The following is a 17,914-nucleotide window of genomic DNA, read 5'->3' on the forward strand; positions in this document are numbered from 1 at the left end:
GAAAAACTAACAATTTTTTTAAACCCATGTATATATTTATTTGATTTCACTTGAGCAATACGAATAGTGTGTAATATATCTCTATTTGATTTCACATGCTATTCGTACTGTTCAGGTGAAATCAAATAAATATATACATAGATTTAAAAAAAATTATTCACACACATGATCAATAAAAGATGAAAAAATTCATTTTGAAAAATGTGAAGGATTAAAAAATTCATTTTGTGAAATGTAAGGGACAAAAAAATTTATTTTATGAAATGTGAGGGATTATGAATCGAATTATATAAAATTTGATTAGACAAATTTGCCCTTAAAATATGATCACATGTAAGGCATGTGATGAATTTCGACCAAAAACTAGTCGGAAATCTAAGTAGGGGCCAAATTTGACCAATATGAATTTGTAAGAGACGTAAAATTATATTTTGAAAGCGAGGGACGAAAAAAGTTAGTTTGCAAAATGTGAGGGACGTTTTGAATGATTTTCCCTTATATAATTTGAGCTCTAAAAATGAAAGAGGGATCAAAACAAACACGTTTTTTTTTTCTTCTTTAATTTCTGAGATCCTATATTCCTATATGCAGTCAAAACAAACATGTCTTTTATTCTTCATTAGGAGAATCACCCAATGTGATACGTTAAGGCAGAATATATGTGCACTTGTTGTACGTTTGAATGCTTAACTTGGCTAGTGGAATCTCGATTGCATCTTGAAAAAGCTTCTTTGATCCCAAAAATTGGCATCGAATGATAACTAGTAAGCACCTTAGAACCTTTAGGAGCGTTCTGAGTTTCCATCTGATTGGATCCCTTTAATCGACCACTCAGGACATGACACGCATTCTTTATTTAATTACTGAAAGTTTTTTTTTTTAAAAAAAAAAACTAAAGTGGGGAAAAGAATAAGCAATTACTTGTAGTGTTCGCAATTGTTTCCTTGCGATTTAAGCAACCTTTCCTGTAAGTATATCTATTTATACATGCATTTGATGTGCAGCCAAGATCAATCCAGAACTTGTGCAAAGTCGAATATCAATCAGACAACAAATTATCTGACTAGTTGATCGGTTTAAAAAAAAAAAAAAAAGGATAAGAACAAATAAAAGCTGACCAAAATTATACACATGGGTTGTAGCTAGCAAAATTTCTGTTCCCGTCTCTGAATAATGGCATTGGCAATACTTATGAAAATTATCAAAGAACAATGTAAGCAAGTTCTTTACAAAATGAACGCAATAAATTAGTCGCCAAAATGATTTCGCCAATTCTTTAGAATTCACAATGTCGTGACATTAGTAGTCATTACTTACACGATGAACAACCAAACTTTCCTCAACAAACATATGTATTATATAAGGGACTGCTATCCCGTTAAGATTTTCTGTATGTATACCATTCACATGTTAAGTGCGATTATTCCGCGCAAAGGAAAACATCACATCTCGTTTTTGTCAATATAAATTGATTACATTGACAAGAACGGCGCTTTCTCTCAAAAAGTTTTATATTTAAATTTCACTGCTGACTCGAGGATTGATTGATGATCGAAACCAAATTTATCCAATTTTTTGCAAGCAAATGGAAACATGCTGAGCCTCAGTTTTTTTTTCAGACTTTTGAAATTAGTTAATTAAATCTAATCTCAGATTTAATCTGAGAACTTAACTATCCAACCCCCAACCCCGAAGAAACGACGAAAAAATTAATAGAACAGCCTCTACTAGGCCTTAAAAAAGAATCCACTCCTGCGTCTTGCTGAGCCTCAGTTGAATAAGAGGAATTAGCAAGTACGCTGACTTCCGCGGCTTAATGCTTATACCAAAATGGTGGGAAAAAAAAAAACCTATGAAACGAGTGCACCGCCGTGGCTTGGCTGGCACTTTCCATTGACTTGGCACAAACCTGCCAGTCTTCCCCTGTTACCAGGTATTTTAAAGGACTTACCAGATGCCTGGCGGTGAAGCAATATCCAGGTCCACCTTTACCAGTGGCTAATTGGTAATTAAAAAATGAAAAATAAAAACATGCTTTGGACAAACTAATTATGGCCCCATCAGACAAATGAGTTTTTTCAATGTTTAAAATGTGTAAATTTTTTGATATTTTAAAAATTTATTTGCCAAACATGCCCTAAAGTCAGGCGGTGAACAAGTCAGTCTTAACTAGTCGTTATATAGATAAGATAAGATAAGAAAAGTCGAGTTTTAGAATTCTGGCTTTTCTCCCTCACTAAACGAAAATGAAATAAATAAATTATCAATGAGCAATAATAACTGCCAACTGGACGGCATGGGGTGGTTCCGTTCTGTTTTTATGTTTTCTTCGTTCGATAAGGACTTTTGGATGTGTTAGGCAGACGAGAGCGATTGCACTAGACAGTAGTTATTCCAACCAACTTAACGATTGGTTCCAATTCCAAGCCAGGAGATTTTAAGCCCGCTGCAACAACGGATTTTCTCCCTCACGTCGGCCAGGCTTGTTCGAACCTCAATCAAGTAACTTGTAACAGAGGAGATTTTAACCACTACACTACACTAATGGGTCAGCATCCAAGCCACAAAGCTCCATTTCAATTGCCTCATTGCTTTTCTTCTAGATAATAAAGACCAACGCCAATTTTAAGTCTGGCTACCCTCTCCAGGCTGAAGCCCAACAATCTTTTTGATATTTCAGCTACATGGGCCATCTCCTACCCAAGTGGCCATTTCACATTCGTTGTGCAGCTCTGAAGAAACAGAGGTTTTCGACACTGGGGTCTGATCCCGTTGACCACGTGACAGTTTCACCGAACAATTTATACCCATGCCTATTCCTCCTGCACTAAAGAGTAAAGAGAAGATAACATATTCAACTGGGTCATTGGAAAATCAAAAGCGACTAAGCCACCTTTGAATAAGAGGGAAGCCCTTTGAGAAGGGGACAACGAGTACTGGCAACTAATGGAAGTAAGTTTGAAATCTTGACATTTTACTCACAAATATCTTAATCGCTTTTATGATGGTCAACCATCCAAAAGGCTGTTGTTTTAAGTATAGTTTTTGTTTGAATAGAGTATTATTTGAAATATTATTTGGAATAATTACTATAACATTTTTTGTAATGTGATGTATATAAAATAAAAAAATAATTAAAAATATAAAAAGATGGATTGGAAAGTGTGTTTATGATAAAAGTAAAATATTATTTGAGATATTTGTACTATCCAAACACTCCTACGTGATGTTTGTTCATTGTGCACATAAATATCTATCGAAACAAATCCATGCCACAACTAGTACGAATGTGTAAATTGACCCTTATATCCAAAAAAAAACTTGGTTCCGAACATATCCGAACTGCTTGTGTCACTAAAATTTAACATATTTGAACCGTTGGATCATTACAATATGCGGATTTATTTTGGAAAAAAAAATTAATTCCCAATATTTAGCACGTGCACAGTTTTAGTCTTTAAATTTTTGATAAAAAATAAATTTAGTCATCAATATTTGACACATACAGTTTTAATCCCTAAAGTTTAGGTTAAAAAAAATCTAGTCTTAATGTATTCAATTTAAAATAGATTGAGGACAATTTCTTAATACTAAAACTCTATTTGATAATCCAATTTAGAACTTAATTTTAATGAATTCAGATTTTAATACGTTTAGATGTATTTGATAATAAAAAAATATAACATCTACATTCATTAAGTAGTACTAAATTTTTTTAGGCGAAACTTGCTCGTGACTATTCATTTATTACTTAATGTGATATACACTTAAATGTATCAAATTTATACCATGTTTGATAAGTCAATTCAGTATTTTAATTTAATATATCCAATTTTATGGTACGGTTTTATAAAAATGAAGTATAAAAATCAAAACTTGAAATTTAGATCTATTAAATTATTGAATAATTAAGTACTAAATTTGATACATTTGTATGTATAACATAATAACACATTAAATGATAAAGTGAACAGACTAAAGGTGGTTTGATAAAATTGAAATATGAAATATGAATCCTTTAAATTATTGAATTGTTAAGTATTAAATCTAATACACTTAAGTGCGTATCACATTCAGTGACAAGTGCATAACTTAATATTTAATTTTGAGAACAAGTTTTGCCTAGAAAATTTAGTGTCACTTAGTTCAATTTTTCAATTTTTTTTATCATAAGGTCTAAATATGTTAAGATATGTATCAATTAAATTTAAATACTAAATCAGGTTATCAAATAGGATCTAACATTTATTTCTAAAGCAAGTTTTGCCTTTAAAAAATCAATGTCATTTTATTAATTCAATTGTTTAATTTTTAGTTATCAAACATATGTTAAGATATAAATTCATTAAATTTAAGTTTTGAATTAAATTGTCAAACATGGTGTTAATATGTTTAGACGTATTTGATAACAAAAAATTAAACACCTGAACTAATTAAATAACATTGAAATTCTTTGTCAAAACTTGTTTTAAAAAATAAGTGATAAATTATTCACTTATCACTTAATATGGTATACACTCAAATGTATTAGATTTAGTACTTAACAATTTAATAACTTAAAGAATTCATATTTTAGATTTTAGATATCAAATTTTAGTTTTCAGATTTCAATTTTATTAAATGCGCACTTAGTATTTAACAATTTAGTAATTTAATAAATTTACATTTCAGTTTTCTAATTTCAATCTTACCAAACACACTCTAACGTAATTTAGTTACATACAATTATGTGTCCATTAAATAGCAAAAGTGCCAAACATTGGGGAATCAAATTTGTTTTTGTTGAAACCTTAAATACTAAAATCGCATAGATATCAAATATTGGAAACCAAAACTACACATTTTTAGCATTTTACTTTTATGTATGTCGGATAGAGGCTTCATTTTTTGGATAATCGCACCAGCATAATCGTATTTAGTGTAATTTTTAAGATACCGGGATTCTTTTTTTAATATATAAATGACTAGATGAATATGGTCCGATATTTGTGTACACCAAAATATTGGCCCGCTCGCTATTGTTGTTTGTAATTTATTCGACACTATTTTCTTAAAGCATTGGGTAACGTATTTGATTAGTAAAATTGTGAACCGTGTAATTTATTTGGAATGACGTCTCTCTATCGTTAAGCAGTTTCAATGATTTAATTTTATCTAAATTTATTTAGAAGAACATATTAGGTAAGCTAATTTTGTAAATCCGCATTTCCGACTTTGATATAATATCCGGAATTGCGGATACAAGTCAGGTCATCATTAGATCTTGGCGGGGCGGGGGATCCGACCCACTTGCATCTTGATAACAGGATACTGCATTTTTTTCCTCACTTTTTTAGTGAGAAACGGAAAACAAAATATTTTTGTTGGGGGAAAAAAAATTCAACGGCCGACCGGTGCTGACGTTTTAGGGACGCATCCCCTGTTCCCTCCTGTTTTCCCTCTTCCCTCATTTATTAGATCTCTCTATTATTTTCTGTATTTGTCTCCGATCTGGTAAATATATATATTTCTCCCTCTTTCTCGATTTCTAGATTTATTAGTTAAAATTTATCCCATATTATCATCGCTTTTTGAAATTTCAAATTCTTGTTAATCCCTAACATCTACGGCTTAATGTAAGAGCAATTTTGTTTTAATCGTTTACTTTGGTTCGATTTTAGGTTATATATTTTTCCATTACATCGCATCTGAGAGATCCAATCAAATCAGATGGCTGCTCCGCCCGCTAGAGCTCGAGCCGACTATGATTATCTCATAAAGCTCCTCTTGATCGGCGACAGCGGTAACGTCCTTCAATCCTCCTTAGTTTATATATCTGTTCCTTTTCTTTCTTTTATTGTCCCCCCAATTTTATTTTAGTAAAAGACACTCTTTTTTCATGCCTCTACATTTGTCATTTCTGCATATGTTGACCTTTTTTGTTGGTCTTGGATTTTGTTTCTTCCACATTTTTGCCTGTCATGCATTTTGTATGGCTATTGTTTGTTCCTCAATGTTTGATAGCGTACAACTTGTAAATTGATAAAGCTTTAAACAATGTAACTTGGGGATTTTTGTTGAAGTTAGAATCTAAAATTATGATTCGTGGGCCATTTTAGTTGGACAGACTTTTGCCTTTAACTGCTTTTTATTCAGGATAGCTAAAATGCTGAATCCAAGTATTCCATGCAAAATTTTAATGACGTCCAAAATGCACATCATTTTTGCGTCCTAGATATAGAACCTTTATTGTCAGTAACGTCAACTTGGCTTGTCAAATACAGAGTGATGTTTCTTCACTTGATTGCACTAAGGAACTTAGCTTGAGCCTTAAATTTGTAGTTAGACCTTTTGGAGCTGTTTAGTACAAGGACAACAATATTAAATGATTTGGGGAAAATTTGAGATTAGAATTGTTATATTATTTAGCCTTGAGTTCAAAATCGGAACGAGCAAGCAAAAAGTAACCAACATTCTCGAATTGGACAATTTTTTCATGTTGGAGTGCTAAATATGCTGTTTTGCGGTTACTTGCAACAGGTAATGTTCGGAAAGGTCTCCTGAGTTCTACTTGCATGTTTGTCGATATGTTAAGAGTACTCAATTGAGTTTTCACAGCTGTGCTTAACTGGTTTGGCAAGTTTGATGATCCTATGCGGAGGGTAATAGTTTTGGTTCATTTGCCTTGATTTTTGTCAGTTGTCATGAGGGTATTGTTATAGATTCTTAACAACTATCAATTTTGGATGATTAACTAAAAATGGTTCTTTTTCATTAGCCAGTCAGATGACATAGAATTCTCTTTAGCCCCCCAACAACCCCACCCCCACCCCCCAAAAAAAAAAGAGGAAAAGAAGAAAATATTTCTTTTCAGTGTATGATCCAAGAAGCTACTTATCTCATTTGTAGTCATGGAATTTGTGTTTTCTGATAAAAGATGTTTAATATGTAATCTTAACTTTTTTCTAAGTTATACAGCCCATGGTTGTCAATTGCAGCAACTTGAAATTTCTTGTGTTTGAATCTGATAGTTCTTCTATCATGTTCTGACTGTGATCTCACATATGTGATGTAAATTGAAGTTAAGTGTAACTAGTTAAGTTATGTACTGAAGTTGGTGTTTGGTTACATCATTTTTTGTGAAAATTCGTTCAGAAGATTGGAAAATGTTAAATTTTAGTCTTTGTTTTTGGCATTTATTTGAACTATAAGATATTGATTTTGGTTTCATCCCCCCCCCTATTGGACATGTCTTTGTGATCCAATTTTGGGGCTAGCAATTCAAGATTAGTGAATGGGAAAGACTTTTAATATCCTTCTAGCTTTTCCCCGGAAGACATTTGTTGTAAATCCAAAACAAACATTCATTTTAGATTAAACTTTATAATATACTAAAATATTGTAGTTTTGAGACTCCTATGTGCTTTTCTGTGTAACTAATGACTGTATTCTGAAGGACGGTTGGTGGTATCAGTGTGGTTTTCTTGCCCTTTCCATGTTCTGTTAACTTAAAGGATTTCGATATGCTATTGTGTTCTCAATTTGAAAGGACTGCTCTTGAAATTGAATCGCTAGCATAAGTTTTATCTTCACATTTCTGGTCTTTGGGAGGTTGTCTTTTTGTTATAGATTGTGAGAGTAACGCACCTCTTAGTGTTACAATAATTAGGCTTTGGTGGATTATGTTGTTTAAGTATTTTGTTAAGACAGATCGGTTTAAGACTCAATATTTCCTCTCTTTTTTGGGTCTATTGGATAAGAAGGCATTTAATGTACAGGATAGTTAGGTGCCTTTTATACTCAGACTGAAAAATGGTGAGTTTTTTAGGTAAACGTGAGCAGTGATATATAGGCGCAACAATAAAAGCAAGGTTTTAAGTTCATGGACTTTGGTTCTATCTTAACTTTCAGACATTAAGGTGCTGGAACTCTCTTGCTCAACATGTTTTAGACTGGAAGTATATGAATTTGGTTTGAACTTGACTCTGACTTTGTTTTCAACATAGGGTGCTCGGTTAATGTCTTGTGACTATGCTATTGTGAAACTTTGAGTAATTGTTACTTCAGTTTGCCTTCAAACTTAACTGTATCCTTGATTCTTATATATCTGTGAATTTGTGTTTTCGACTTTCAGGTGTGGGTAAGAGTTGCCTTCTTTTACGTTTCTCAGATGGTTCCTTCACCACCAGTTTTATCACCACTATTGGGTAGGTGATGTTATTTTCATGTTACTAGAATGTTGTCTTTTTGATTATTTTCTACAAACTAGTTATGATGCGAAATTGATTGCATAGGATCGATTTCAAGATTCGTACTATTGAGCTAGATGGGAAACGGATCAAACTGCAAATATGGGATACTGCAGGACAGGAGCGTTTCCGAACAATCACAACAGGTGAGTGTGTAATCTTTGTATGCTGTTACCTTGTTGACTTCTTTCTTTAGTGTGACCTTGGACGCCTCTCTCAACTGCTTCATCCAGTTGAAATGCTTTTGTTTTCGCTAATCCTGCTATAATGGATTGGAAGGATATTGAGAAATATCTTCTGATCAATTGTCAAGATAATGAATCACGCCATTTCCTTAGAAATGTTCTTGGGAAATGGTTTCTTGGATTGAAGACAAAGCATATTCCGTTAAGTTAGTAGATGTCTTCTTTGTTGCACATACAGAGCAGTGTTGGTGAACATGTTGTATCACGTCATTTCCCTAGAAATGTTCTTGGGAAATGGTTTCTTGGATTGAAGACAAAGCATATCCTGTTAAGTTAGTAGATGTCTTCTTTGTTGCACATACAGAGCAGTGATTTTGGATTGTAGATTATTTGTAAAAATTTATTTGCTTACATCATCAACACATTTTCCAACCAACTTTTTATCTCATATACATCACAGTAAAAGTGCTATAGTATTTTTTTTAAAAAAAAAGTATCCCAAATAATCTATTATCCAAACACTAATGTCTTTTATCAATAATAGAAAAAAAAGAATTATGGTACTGAGAATGTGTTATAAGAATTTTTTTGCTTTCAAAGTTGTTGTTTCCCAGTTAAATTCTTTCTTGTAGTTGAACTTGTATACATAGCTAGCTAACAACCATTAAAATTTGAGTTGAATTCTTTTGGGCTTCTGTCTTTTGGATCTCAAAGCAGCAGCATGAAGTTTATAGCCCTTTGCAACATGATTTAAGGAATTCTAAAGGGACAACATAAAATCGAATATAGTAGATGGCTCCTTTGCTGCAATTTCCAAATGTTTATACTTGTCTATGATCTAATGAGTTGTTCGATGGTGGATGGTGCTAACATATTAACATTCACTAGCTCCTTCAGGGGAGCAGCAGAAGATGTTTGATCGATGTAAACCTTGCATTTGACAGGGAGAGAGCTTAATCTTGAAAATGCCTTCGCATGATTTAGGGATTGTATTGAAAATTTGTACCTATAGCAGAAATTAGCATGAATAAAATTTCTAGAAAACCAACCTTACCTACAAAATGTTGCTTCTGACCAGATCAAATTGGCAATTAATCTTCTTCTGTTCTGCATGTGCTTTAACTGAGCTCTAGCTGGCCTCTATTTTCCGTGCATGTGCCTATTTTTCCTTTGTGTTGGAAGTTTGTCTTTTATGTTTGTTGTATGATGTCTAAATTTTGCTGGAACTTATTAAATGTTTGGCCTAATTTTCTTAAATCATTTATTTTGTGCAGCTTATTATCGGGGAGCCATGGGAATTCTGCTTGTTTATGATGTGACAGATGAGTCATCATTTAACAGTAAGTCTTTCTTTCGTTTTTTCTCTTATATGGTGCTTGGCCTTGGACTTTTATATGGTTGACTGTTTATTATGCCCTCTGGCTTGCATTAAAACTAATCAAGAAGGCACAGCTCTGGTTGAATAGTTGAGCTTCCTCTCTATTTGATTGCTTCGACATTGGTTTATAACTAAATTTGTAATGTTCAGACATTAGAAATTGGATTCGGAACATTGAACAACATGCTTCTGACAATGTCAACAAGATATTGGTGGGTAACAAGGCTGACATGGATGAGAGCAAAAGGGTACTCTCTCTCTCTCTCTCTCTCTCTCTCTCTCTTCCCAAAGATTAATTTAATGTGAATCATCTTCTCTAGGCTGTTCCGACTTCCAAGGGTCAAGCACTGGCAGATGAATATGGAATTAAATTCTTCGAAACTGTAAGTTTTTGCAGCTGGTTATTTTGTATTAATCTGCCAAAGAGCTAAATGTTAATAATATGATGACATGTAGAGCGCAAAAACAAACTTGAACGTTGAGGAGGTTTTCTTTTCAATAGCTCGGGATATCAAGCAAAGACTTGCTGAAACTGACTCCAAGGCTGAGGTACAAGCTTCTTGAGCAGAGATCTTTATGTTATTTTACATACGAATTTGTTTTTTCTTCTTCATTCGATTAAAATATTCCCGTTGCTTTCTGCGACTTGATTTTTTAAGTAAACATGGTGAAGCTGTTTCTAATAAAAAGGAAAAAGGGTACAGATAGGCAGCTGAGATATGGTGTTATGAGTAGATGATAAGGTTAATAGCTCATGAATTGTGTTTTCCTTCCTACCTCCCTCTGGAACGAAAGTAAAGAAAAGACGTCCACTGCACTGGTGGATTTTGGGATATAAGGCGGAAACACTACTAATTTTCTGGTCCTGTTTCCATGCAGCCCCCAACCATCAAAATAAACAAACCAGACCAGGCGGCAGGGGCTGCTCAAGCTGCCCAGAAATCAGCGTGCTGCGGTTCTTGAGCATTTCAGTGCGTCTGAGATAAATGATGAGGTGGCTGTCATGAAAAGGGTACAAGCTATGACAGCAATATCCTAATGTTATCTGTTCTGTTGGCAAACTAATCTTTGTCATAACAATGTTGGTTTTGGTTGTATTGTTTTGACTAGCATTTATTTTATTCAGCCCATAGTCGTGTTATGTTGGGAGCTTTTACTTGAATGGGGAAAAAGTATATAAGTCTCTTTTTTACTTTGCTAATTAGTACTTGCTTTGAAGTAAAAGGAGGGGGAAAACAAATCAAACTGTTACTTTTGATTTGATAGTTGAAAGTATGAACACTTGTGTCCTTGTGTTACTTGCGGTCGAACTCCTGGCATGATTTAGTGACGTAGTTTGCCATCCGTACACGTCCTTTGTGTTATTATGGATGGTTTGATAGTGACCGACATATTTCTGCATAGACAGATTGCATTTTTCGTCTCAAATGTTTAGTCCCATTAACTGATTATTTCCAATTGCTAATTATTCTCATGATCAGTATGAGTAATCAGTCATTTTTTTATTGCAAGTTATAGCAAGTAATATTTTATTGACTTTTTAAATTTTTGACAAAAATTAATTGCTAGCACATGACCTAATTCAGGTAATAATTGGTAAAAAGTAGTCATTAGGATTAAATGTGCGTCAATGATTGTAACATTTGAGACTACATTTGCTTTTGGGTGCAAGTTCCTATACATCTCTCGCATCGTAAGCTGCATTTGATTTTGTTTACTAATGAACGAGCATTTTTCATTTCTTGTCGTAAGAATTACTCTTTCATCCGTAGCAATCAATAGATCATCGAGCCCGGAAAGCAATCGATGAAGTTCTGTCGTGTTTCAGGTCTGAAATTATTTGTCAAACTATTGTTGCCATCGGCTTTTGATGCTAAGAATGTACAAATGAGAAGGAAAATGTTGTGCAAGATTTCGTTTTGTAAGTCTCGATTGTGATCCATAGGGTAGGGATAGTTGGCTTACGGGCAAAGGGGTAAGGTCTGATTTGTGGTTTGTTGTGCTGCGTACACTTGCGGCTTCAAGTTGTTGAGTCGCGTCGATTGGACACTGTCTTGTGATTGCCACCACGTTGAAAAGGCAAAAGAAACGAGCCTGAGCCTTTTAATCTTATAATAATAGTGAGTGGGGCGGATGCCAATATCATTTTCTCTCCTTTGAACTTTTATTGCTTGAGAAAGCTCTAATTATCAATAATGTCGATGGGGCAGGAAGGTTTCTTTCAACATAAAATAGCTCAGTGCAGGGTGACGGAGTCTATGAATATTTAAAAAAAAAAAAATCAATTATTGCTTAAATGATTAATGCTATTGCCTTTTCGTGCAATTATTGTCCAGCTCAGATGAGTTGCTTATTACAATCGATTTTTTTAGCCTTTGATGCAATTATTGATAACGCATCCAATAAAAGACAGACAAAAGCTGTTTAGAAAGCTAATTTTTTCTCCTTAACAACAAAAAGGCTTTTATTTCTCTAATCTAATGAGGCGTTGATAGAGTAACTAAAGTTAGGTCATGCTTGGATTGCTTGTTTTCGTCGGAAAATATTGTCATTTTTCGTGATCACATTTCCCTATCATCTTTTTCCTTCACATATATCAAATCGCTACAGTAATTTTTTCATGAAAAATGACGGAAAATACAATCCAAACACAACCTTAATTGATTCAAATTCCCTTTATTCTGTCTCCGTTTCTTAAGTCTTGTCTCCCTCTTGCTAAAAAAGGTTTTTATTTCCATCATTTCAGGGGGTGTTTCATGCAAGAGGCGGCACCATGACATGAAATATGCATGATTTAGGCGATTATACAAAAAGCTACTCTGTTTTGTGCTTTTATGCCTTGGTTCAAGCAGGCTTCAAACTGCTGTTTTTCTGTCAAATTTCATATCAAATGAGGATGCATTGCATTGGTGCCATTTCATTTGACTGTGTTGTTTTCGGAGTATATTAACAAATAAATATTATCCAAACCGCCATTCATCAGATCTCCGTAGGGTGTAGACAAGCACTCAAAATCTCAGATTTGAAAGATGGGATCCTCAAGCAAGTGAATCAAATTATTGAGACTTTTTGCCTTTGGTTGACCAAAAGCTGTAGAGATTAAAGAAGATGACAGAAGAAAAGATTCCTTTAAATCTCAAAAACTCCTTTAAGACCGAAGAAAGGCGGAGAAAGGGAGGATGATGATGTAGAATGGGCAAGATAAACTGAAAGCCACCAATCAAATTTGTTTCCCTTTTAGTTTTTGTTTGGTTCCTCGCGATTAATTGAAGCCTTGGATGTTTAGCTGGGGGCAGAACTCATTTCTTTTTTTTTTTTTTTTTTTTTTTTTTTTGTTTTCCATCCATATCCCTTGAAATAAGGATAACGCTCATCGCCTCCAAAATATCTCCATAAGCTTGTTAATCATTAACAGTTCTCCTTTTTATTCACTATAGGGTGTCTAGTTTGTAAATTTTAGGATTGCAAATTTGGTGAATTTTTTTTTTTTGGAAATTTTAGGGAACATAATTAATACATTTTTCAATCACCATTTATCACACCTAAAAAAGAATGTTATTTTCTATGAAACAAAACACCCCAAAAGTCCATTTCAAACGGACATTTAAGTTTTTGGGAATTCAATCGACTAGCCAATAATCATTGAGTTTTGGTCTAATGGTCAGGATGAGTCTTTTAGAATTCTCTTATGAATTAGATTACAAAAAAGTCTTATAATTTCTACTTCCTTTGTTCAAAAAATCCAGAGACAACTTTTTTTTTTCTTTTCCCTTTTTCAAAAAAAGAGACTTACTTGAGAGACTTTCTTTGTTCAAAAAATCTAGAGGGTGGGGATCTATAGTTTGGCATTAGGAGAACATGACGATTAAGAGAACTTCTTTGAGCGAATTCCTTCGTTAAAAAAAAATCCGGCCAGAGAGTAGAGATCTAATCTGGCAGTAGGAGAACACGACAATTAAAAGAAAATTCAGAAAGACTTCCTTTGTTCAAAAAATCCAAAGAGCGGAGATCTGGTCTGACAGTAGGATAACGTGACAATTAAGAGAATTCATTCGTTCAAAAATTCAAAAAAAAAATGGGGATTTGGTCCGCATCGGATCTTCTATCTCATATTCTGTGCCACTCTTTGTACTATTTTTTATTATATTATTATTTCTCCTACATAAACATCACATTTCAGTTCTTTTTTGTTTCCTTAAAATCCAATAATTATTAATTGAGTAAAATATAAGTACAGTAACTTCAAAAAAGTAATATATAATAGAAAACTAAAAAATATAGCAGAAAATTCATAAAAAATCTCTTTTTTTTTTAATGCATTTTGGTTTTTTGAGTTTGTTAAATTTTGTGTATTACTCAATTAATAGTTATTAGATCTTAAGAAAACAAAAAAAGAACTTAAACATGATGGTTATGTAGGAGAAATAATAATATAATAAAAAGAGGAACAGAGAGTGACACAGAATGTGGGACAGAAGATCCGTTGCAGATTTGGTCTAGTAGTTCGTTTGAAAAATGGGGATCTGGTCCAACAACATGACAAACTACAATAGATGCTAACAATTTAGGCAGTAGGAGAATATAACAAGCCTACTTAGGCATCCCCTAATCCGCAAACGAGCCTAGTTTGGCAGTAGAAGAACATGACAATTAAGCTTACTTAGTGTGTATTACGTAACTGCAGATACAATTTAGGCATTAGGAGAATACAACAACGAGTGTACTACATAAAATTACAGGAATCACCCGTAAAATCCGACGGATGCGATCATTCGAGAAGGAGACACGACTGACAGACGTTCTTGAAGATGGTCGCAATGTCATTCCCATGTTAAATTTCCTGCACGCTGGCCGACAATAATTTTACCGCAGAATTGATGCGCTGCCGATCATTTTACAGCAACTTTTGCCAGACTTGATGATCCCTTTTGTACCTCTTTGTGGAATGCGCATTTGAAACCACTACCATTTTCTTCCTACTTTACGGACCCAAGTTGTTGTTTTGGCTAAAGCCAGATATCACTGGGGCAGAACCGATGAATGAATATTCAAATGCGGGCAAAACTCCGGAGGGTTTGTTTGGATTGATGCTTATTTATAAGATATTAGTTACGTGCTTGTATTATAAACACATTTTTCAATTAATTTTTTTATTCTTTCAATTACCATTTTATCCCACGTACATTAAATAATAAAATGTGCAACAGCAACCTCCATTAGCAACATCACCGGTTGATAAGGAGGATGATCTCTGGATTCGAACCGTTTAAGCCAGCATCCTCACATCCGCAACCGGAATATGGATTCTGGTACTACTCACTGCTGACCTATGCTGCTACTATCAGTACTTACGAGGCCTCGCAAGCGTGGCGCTATTTTTATTCGCGCTCACGTAATAGTCCAATCTGTTACAACGAAATCCAGGCAAATGACGAGCAGCCTATCCCTTTGTGGCTGTGATGATATATCATGGTTTGTGGTTGTATGATATAGATATATATGGGGCGACCTTTTTATAGTTTGGGATAATTTCAGATACCTCCCTTGAGATTTTCAGCAATTATAGAGAGCACCTCTCAAGTTTCAAAAATTACACTTATCTTTCTCGCTTTTAAGATTTATGTAACAATATAGATCCAATAACCTAATTTTTTTTTCACAAATATCCTAAAATACACTTCTTTTAGAGAACAAGACAAAACAAAATAAAATTTTAATATTTAACTTCTTGTACGTAGCATATTCACTTAAGCAAACAAATTTCAGTAACTCCAACTCACCTTAATATTCATTACTTTCTAATTCTTGTCTAGTACAAATCACTACCACCACTACCAATACAAAACCAAAAAATACCCCATGTCCCTAAGAACATAATTCATCATTGCTCTATCACTCTTAGAAATAGAGACAAAATTTTACCTTCATTGTAAATCCACAATCAATAGGTAAATAAAAAAGAGAGCCAATGAGTTTTTTAATTGCTAGACTTTTTTTTGCTTAAAAGACATAATAGTCACTTCTTTATCTTCCAACTCTCAATTTTATTTTTTTCCCCTATATCATTCCCACCTTTTTCATTTTCTCCTAGTTTGACAATAAAATCTACAGTCTGCAACTCATTAATTTGGTAACTTCAATTGGCTAACATTTGTAAAGAGTAAAACTTTTTTTTTTTTTTTAAAAAAGGGTCTAAAATTTTTATAGTAAGAAAGAGACAGGAGGATAAAAAGTACAGATAAATTTTGGAGATGGTAAAAAATTGATAGTGGTTTGGTTGGTAACAATGGAATGCGATATTTGATGAGAGGAAAAAGCGATTGTAGGACAAAAAAGAAAAGAGTATGAAAGAAAGATGGAGGCAGGGAGAAAAAGATGAAAATTAGAATATTGATAGAGATTATTCTTTACGATTACGAAATGGCAAGTAGAATAATAATAAATATTTTTTAACTTTAAATGTCCCTTTATGAATTACCTATTAAGTGGAAAATATTTTAATCATTTGATCGGACCAAGGGAGGTCCATACAATTATTGAAACCTCGGGAAAACTGAGTAAAATTATTAGAAACCTCAAGCGAGGTTTGTGATATAATCCCTTTTAGTATTTGTCACTCACCGTCACCGCTGAATCAACTTGACCAAGAATATGCACCACAAATGGGACTACAAAAGTAGATGATAGTTTGTTTTGTTCCTCGCTTTCCCTGGATATCTTTTCGACTTTTTGGAAAGCGGCTTGCATGAAACAACTTTTTCATGCACGGACACTCGAGCACGCCACACCGGAAATAGATTTTCGAGGTTTCCCGCTGGAGTCAAAAGTTCAATCAAGAGGAGTCCACCATATGGAGACGAAATACACGCAAAAAAGACTAGGAAAGTAGTAAAATAGTTTTTGCTGGATAGGAATGTGTTGCCGCATTCTCACAAAACAATCCACTCGATGGATTCATTCCTAAATGTATTCCTAGTCGGTACGTTTCCCACTCTCGCACTCGCATATTACTCTTTATGTACGTACTCAGATACGATACCAGATGATTCCGCACTCATATCAAAACCAGGAAAGTAGATGATGTTCTTGCAACATAAACCGGGAACCGTTTATGCATGTACACCAACACAGCATGCCAAACATGATTGGGTACGAGGCATCTATAGTACACTCCCAGCAGGACGCGTCACACAACTAATGTTGTTGTTATCGATGGATTCGTCTGGGATCGGTGGTGCGTTGCCAATGCAGGAAGCACAAAGAAAAAGAAACTGCAATGCGACGTAGTGCCTCTACGTATCCTCTCTAAAGAAACTAGGCTTACGGTTTTTTTTTTTTTTTTTTTTTTACGTATCCTCTCTAAAGAAACTAGGCTTATGGTCTTTTTTTTTTTTTTTTTTTAAAAAAAAAAAAAAACAGTTCAGATGCGACTTACTGCTCATTCATTACCTGCAGATATTAGAAATTGAGGCATAAACAATGTCGACGTAGAACTCATTCTATAGTTCTGAAAAATTTACGGCCACTTCTTTTGCCACATAATGCATCTTATTCTAAAAAAGACCACAACGAATCTCAGACTGTAAATCCTGAAAAAAAAATGCAATTTTGACATTTAAGAATTTCAGTCGATGCTTACCAGATTGTAATAAATTCAATCAAGAACCAATTTGGTCATCACACATCAGCTATGATCCTTGCTGCAATGATTCATAAACATAGTAGATTAAAAACATGTCACATCGTAACATAGGCTTTCACAATGCCTAAATGAGTAAAATAAAGAAACTAAACCAATCATTTCCCATCTCCGAATGAACTTCCACTCACTAGAGCAACTCCACAGAATCAGTTAAGCAGCCAATAAAGTAAATGGAACAGACCGGGCAACTAAGTGTAACATTTTTGCCCTTTATATAGTTACCTGAGGCAAGTTCAAACGATAGGCAAGTTTCATAAGTTTATGCAACTCCCCCACACTTAGCTTCCATGATATTGAAGCAGAATTTACAGAATTGCACTAGGTGGCATCAATTGATTTAGAGGATCGCTATAATATATAGAACAACTTAGCTACATTTCAGGACCTCCTTTTGAAGCAACACAATAGCTGAGTAGGGAAG

At 34.0% G+C, this 17,914-nt stretch overlaps 1 protein-coding gene across 1 annotated transcript; it reads left to right on the forward strand.

Moving 5' to 3' along the window:
- Positions 1-5,326: 5,326 nt before the first annotated feature.
- LOC113697127 (ras-related protein RABE1c) lies at positions 5,327-11,089 on the forward strand. The gene is made up of 9 exons (XM_027216595.2): positions 5,327-5,493; positions 5,661-5,782; positions 8,114-8,186; positions 8,274-8,374; positions 9,688-9,753; positions 9,942-10,039; positions 10,112-10,174; positions 10,248-10,340; positions 10,671-11,089. The coding sequence occupies exons 2-9, from the start codon at positions 5,710-5,712 to the stop codon at positions 10,752-10,754; spliced, it is 651 nt and encodes a 216-aa protein (XP_027072396.1). The 5' UTR covers positions 5,327-5,493; positions 5,661-5,709; the 3' UTR covers positions 10,755-11,089.
- Positions 11,090-17,914: the final 6,825 nt, after the last annotated feature.

Source organism: Coffea arabica, chromosome 6c (genome assembly GCF_036785885.1).
Source record: "Coffea arabica cultivar ET-39 chromosome 6c, Coffea Arabica ET-39 HiFi, whole genome shotgun sequence".
Taxonomy (NCBI): domain Eukaryota; kingdom Viridiplantae; phylum Streptophyta; class Magnoliopsida; order Gentianales; family Rubiaceae; genus Coffea; species Coffea arabica.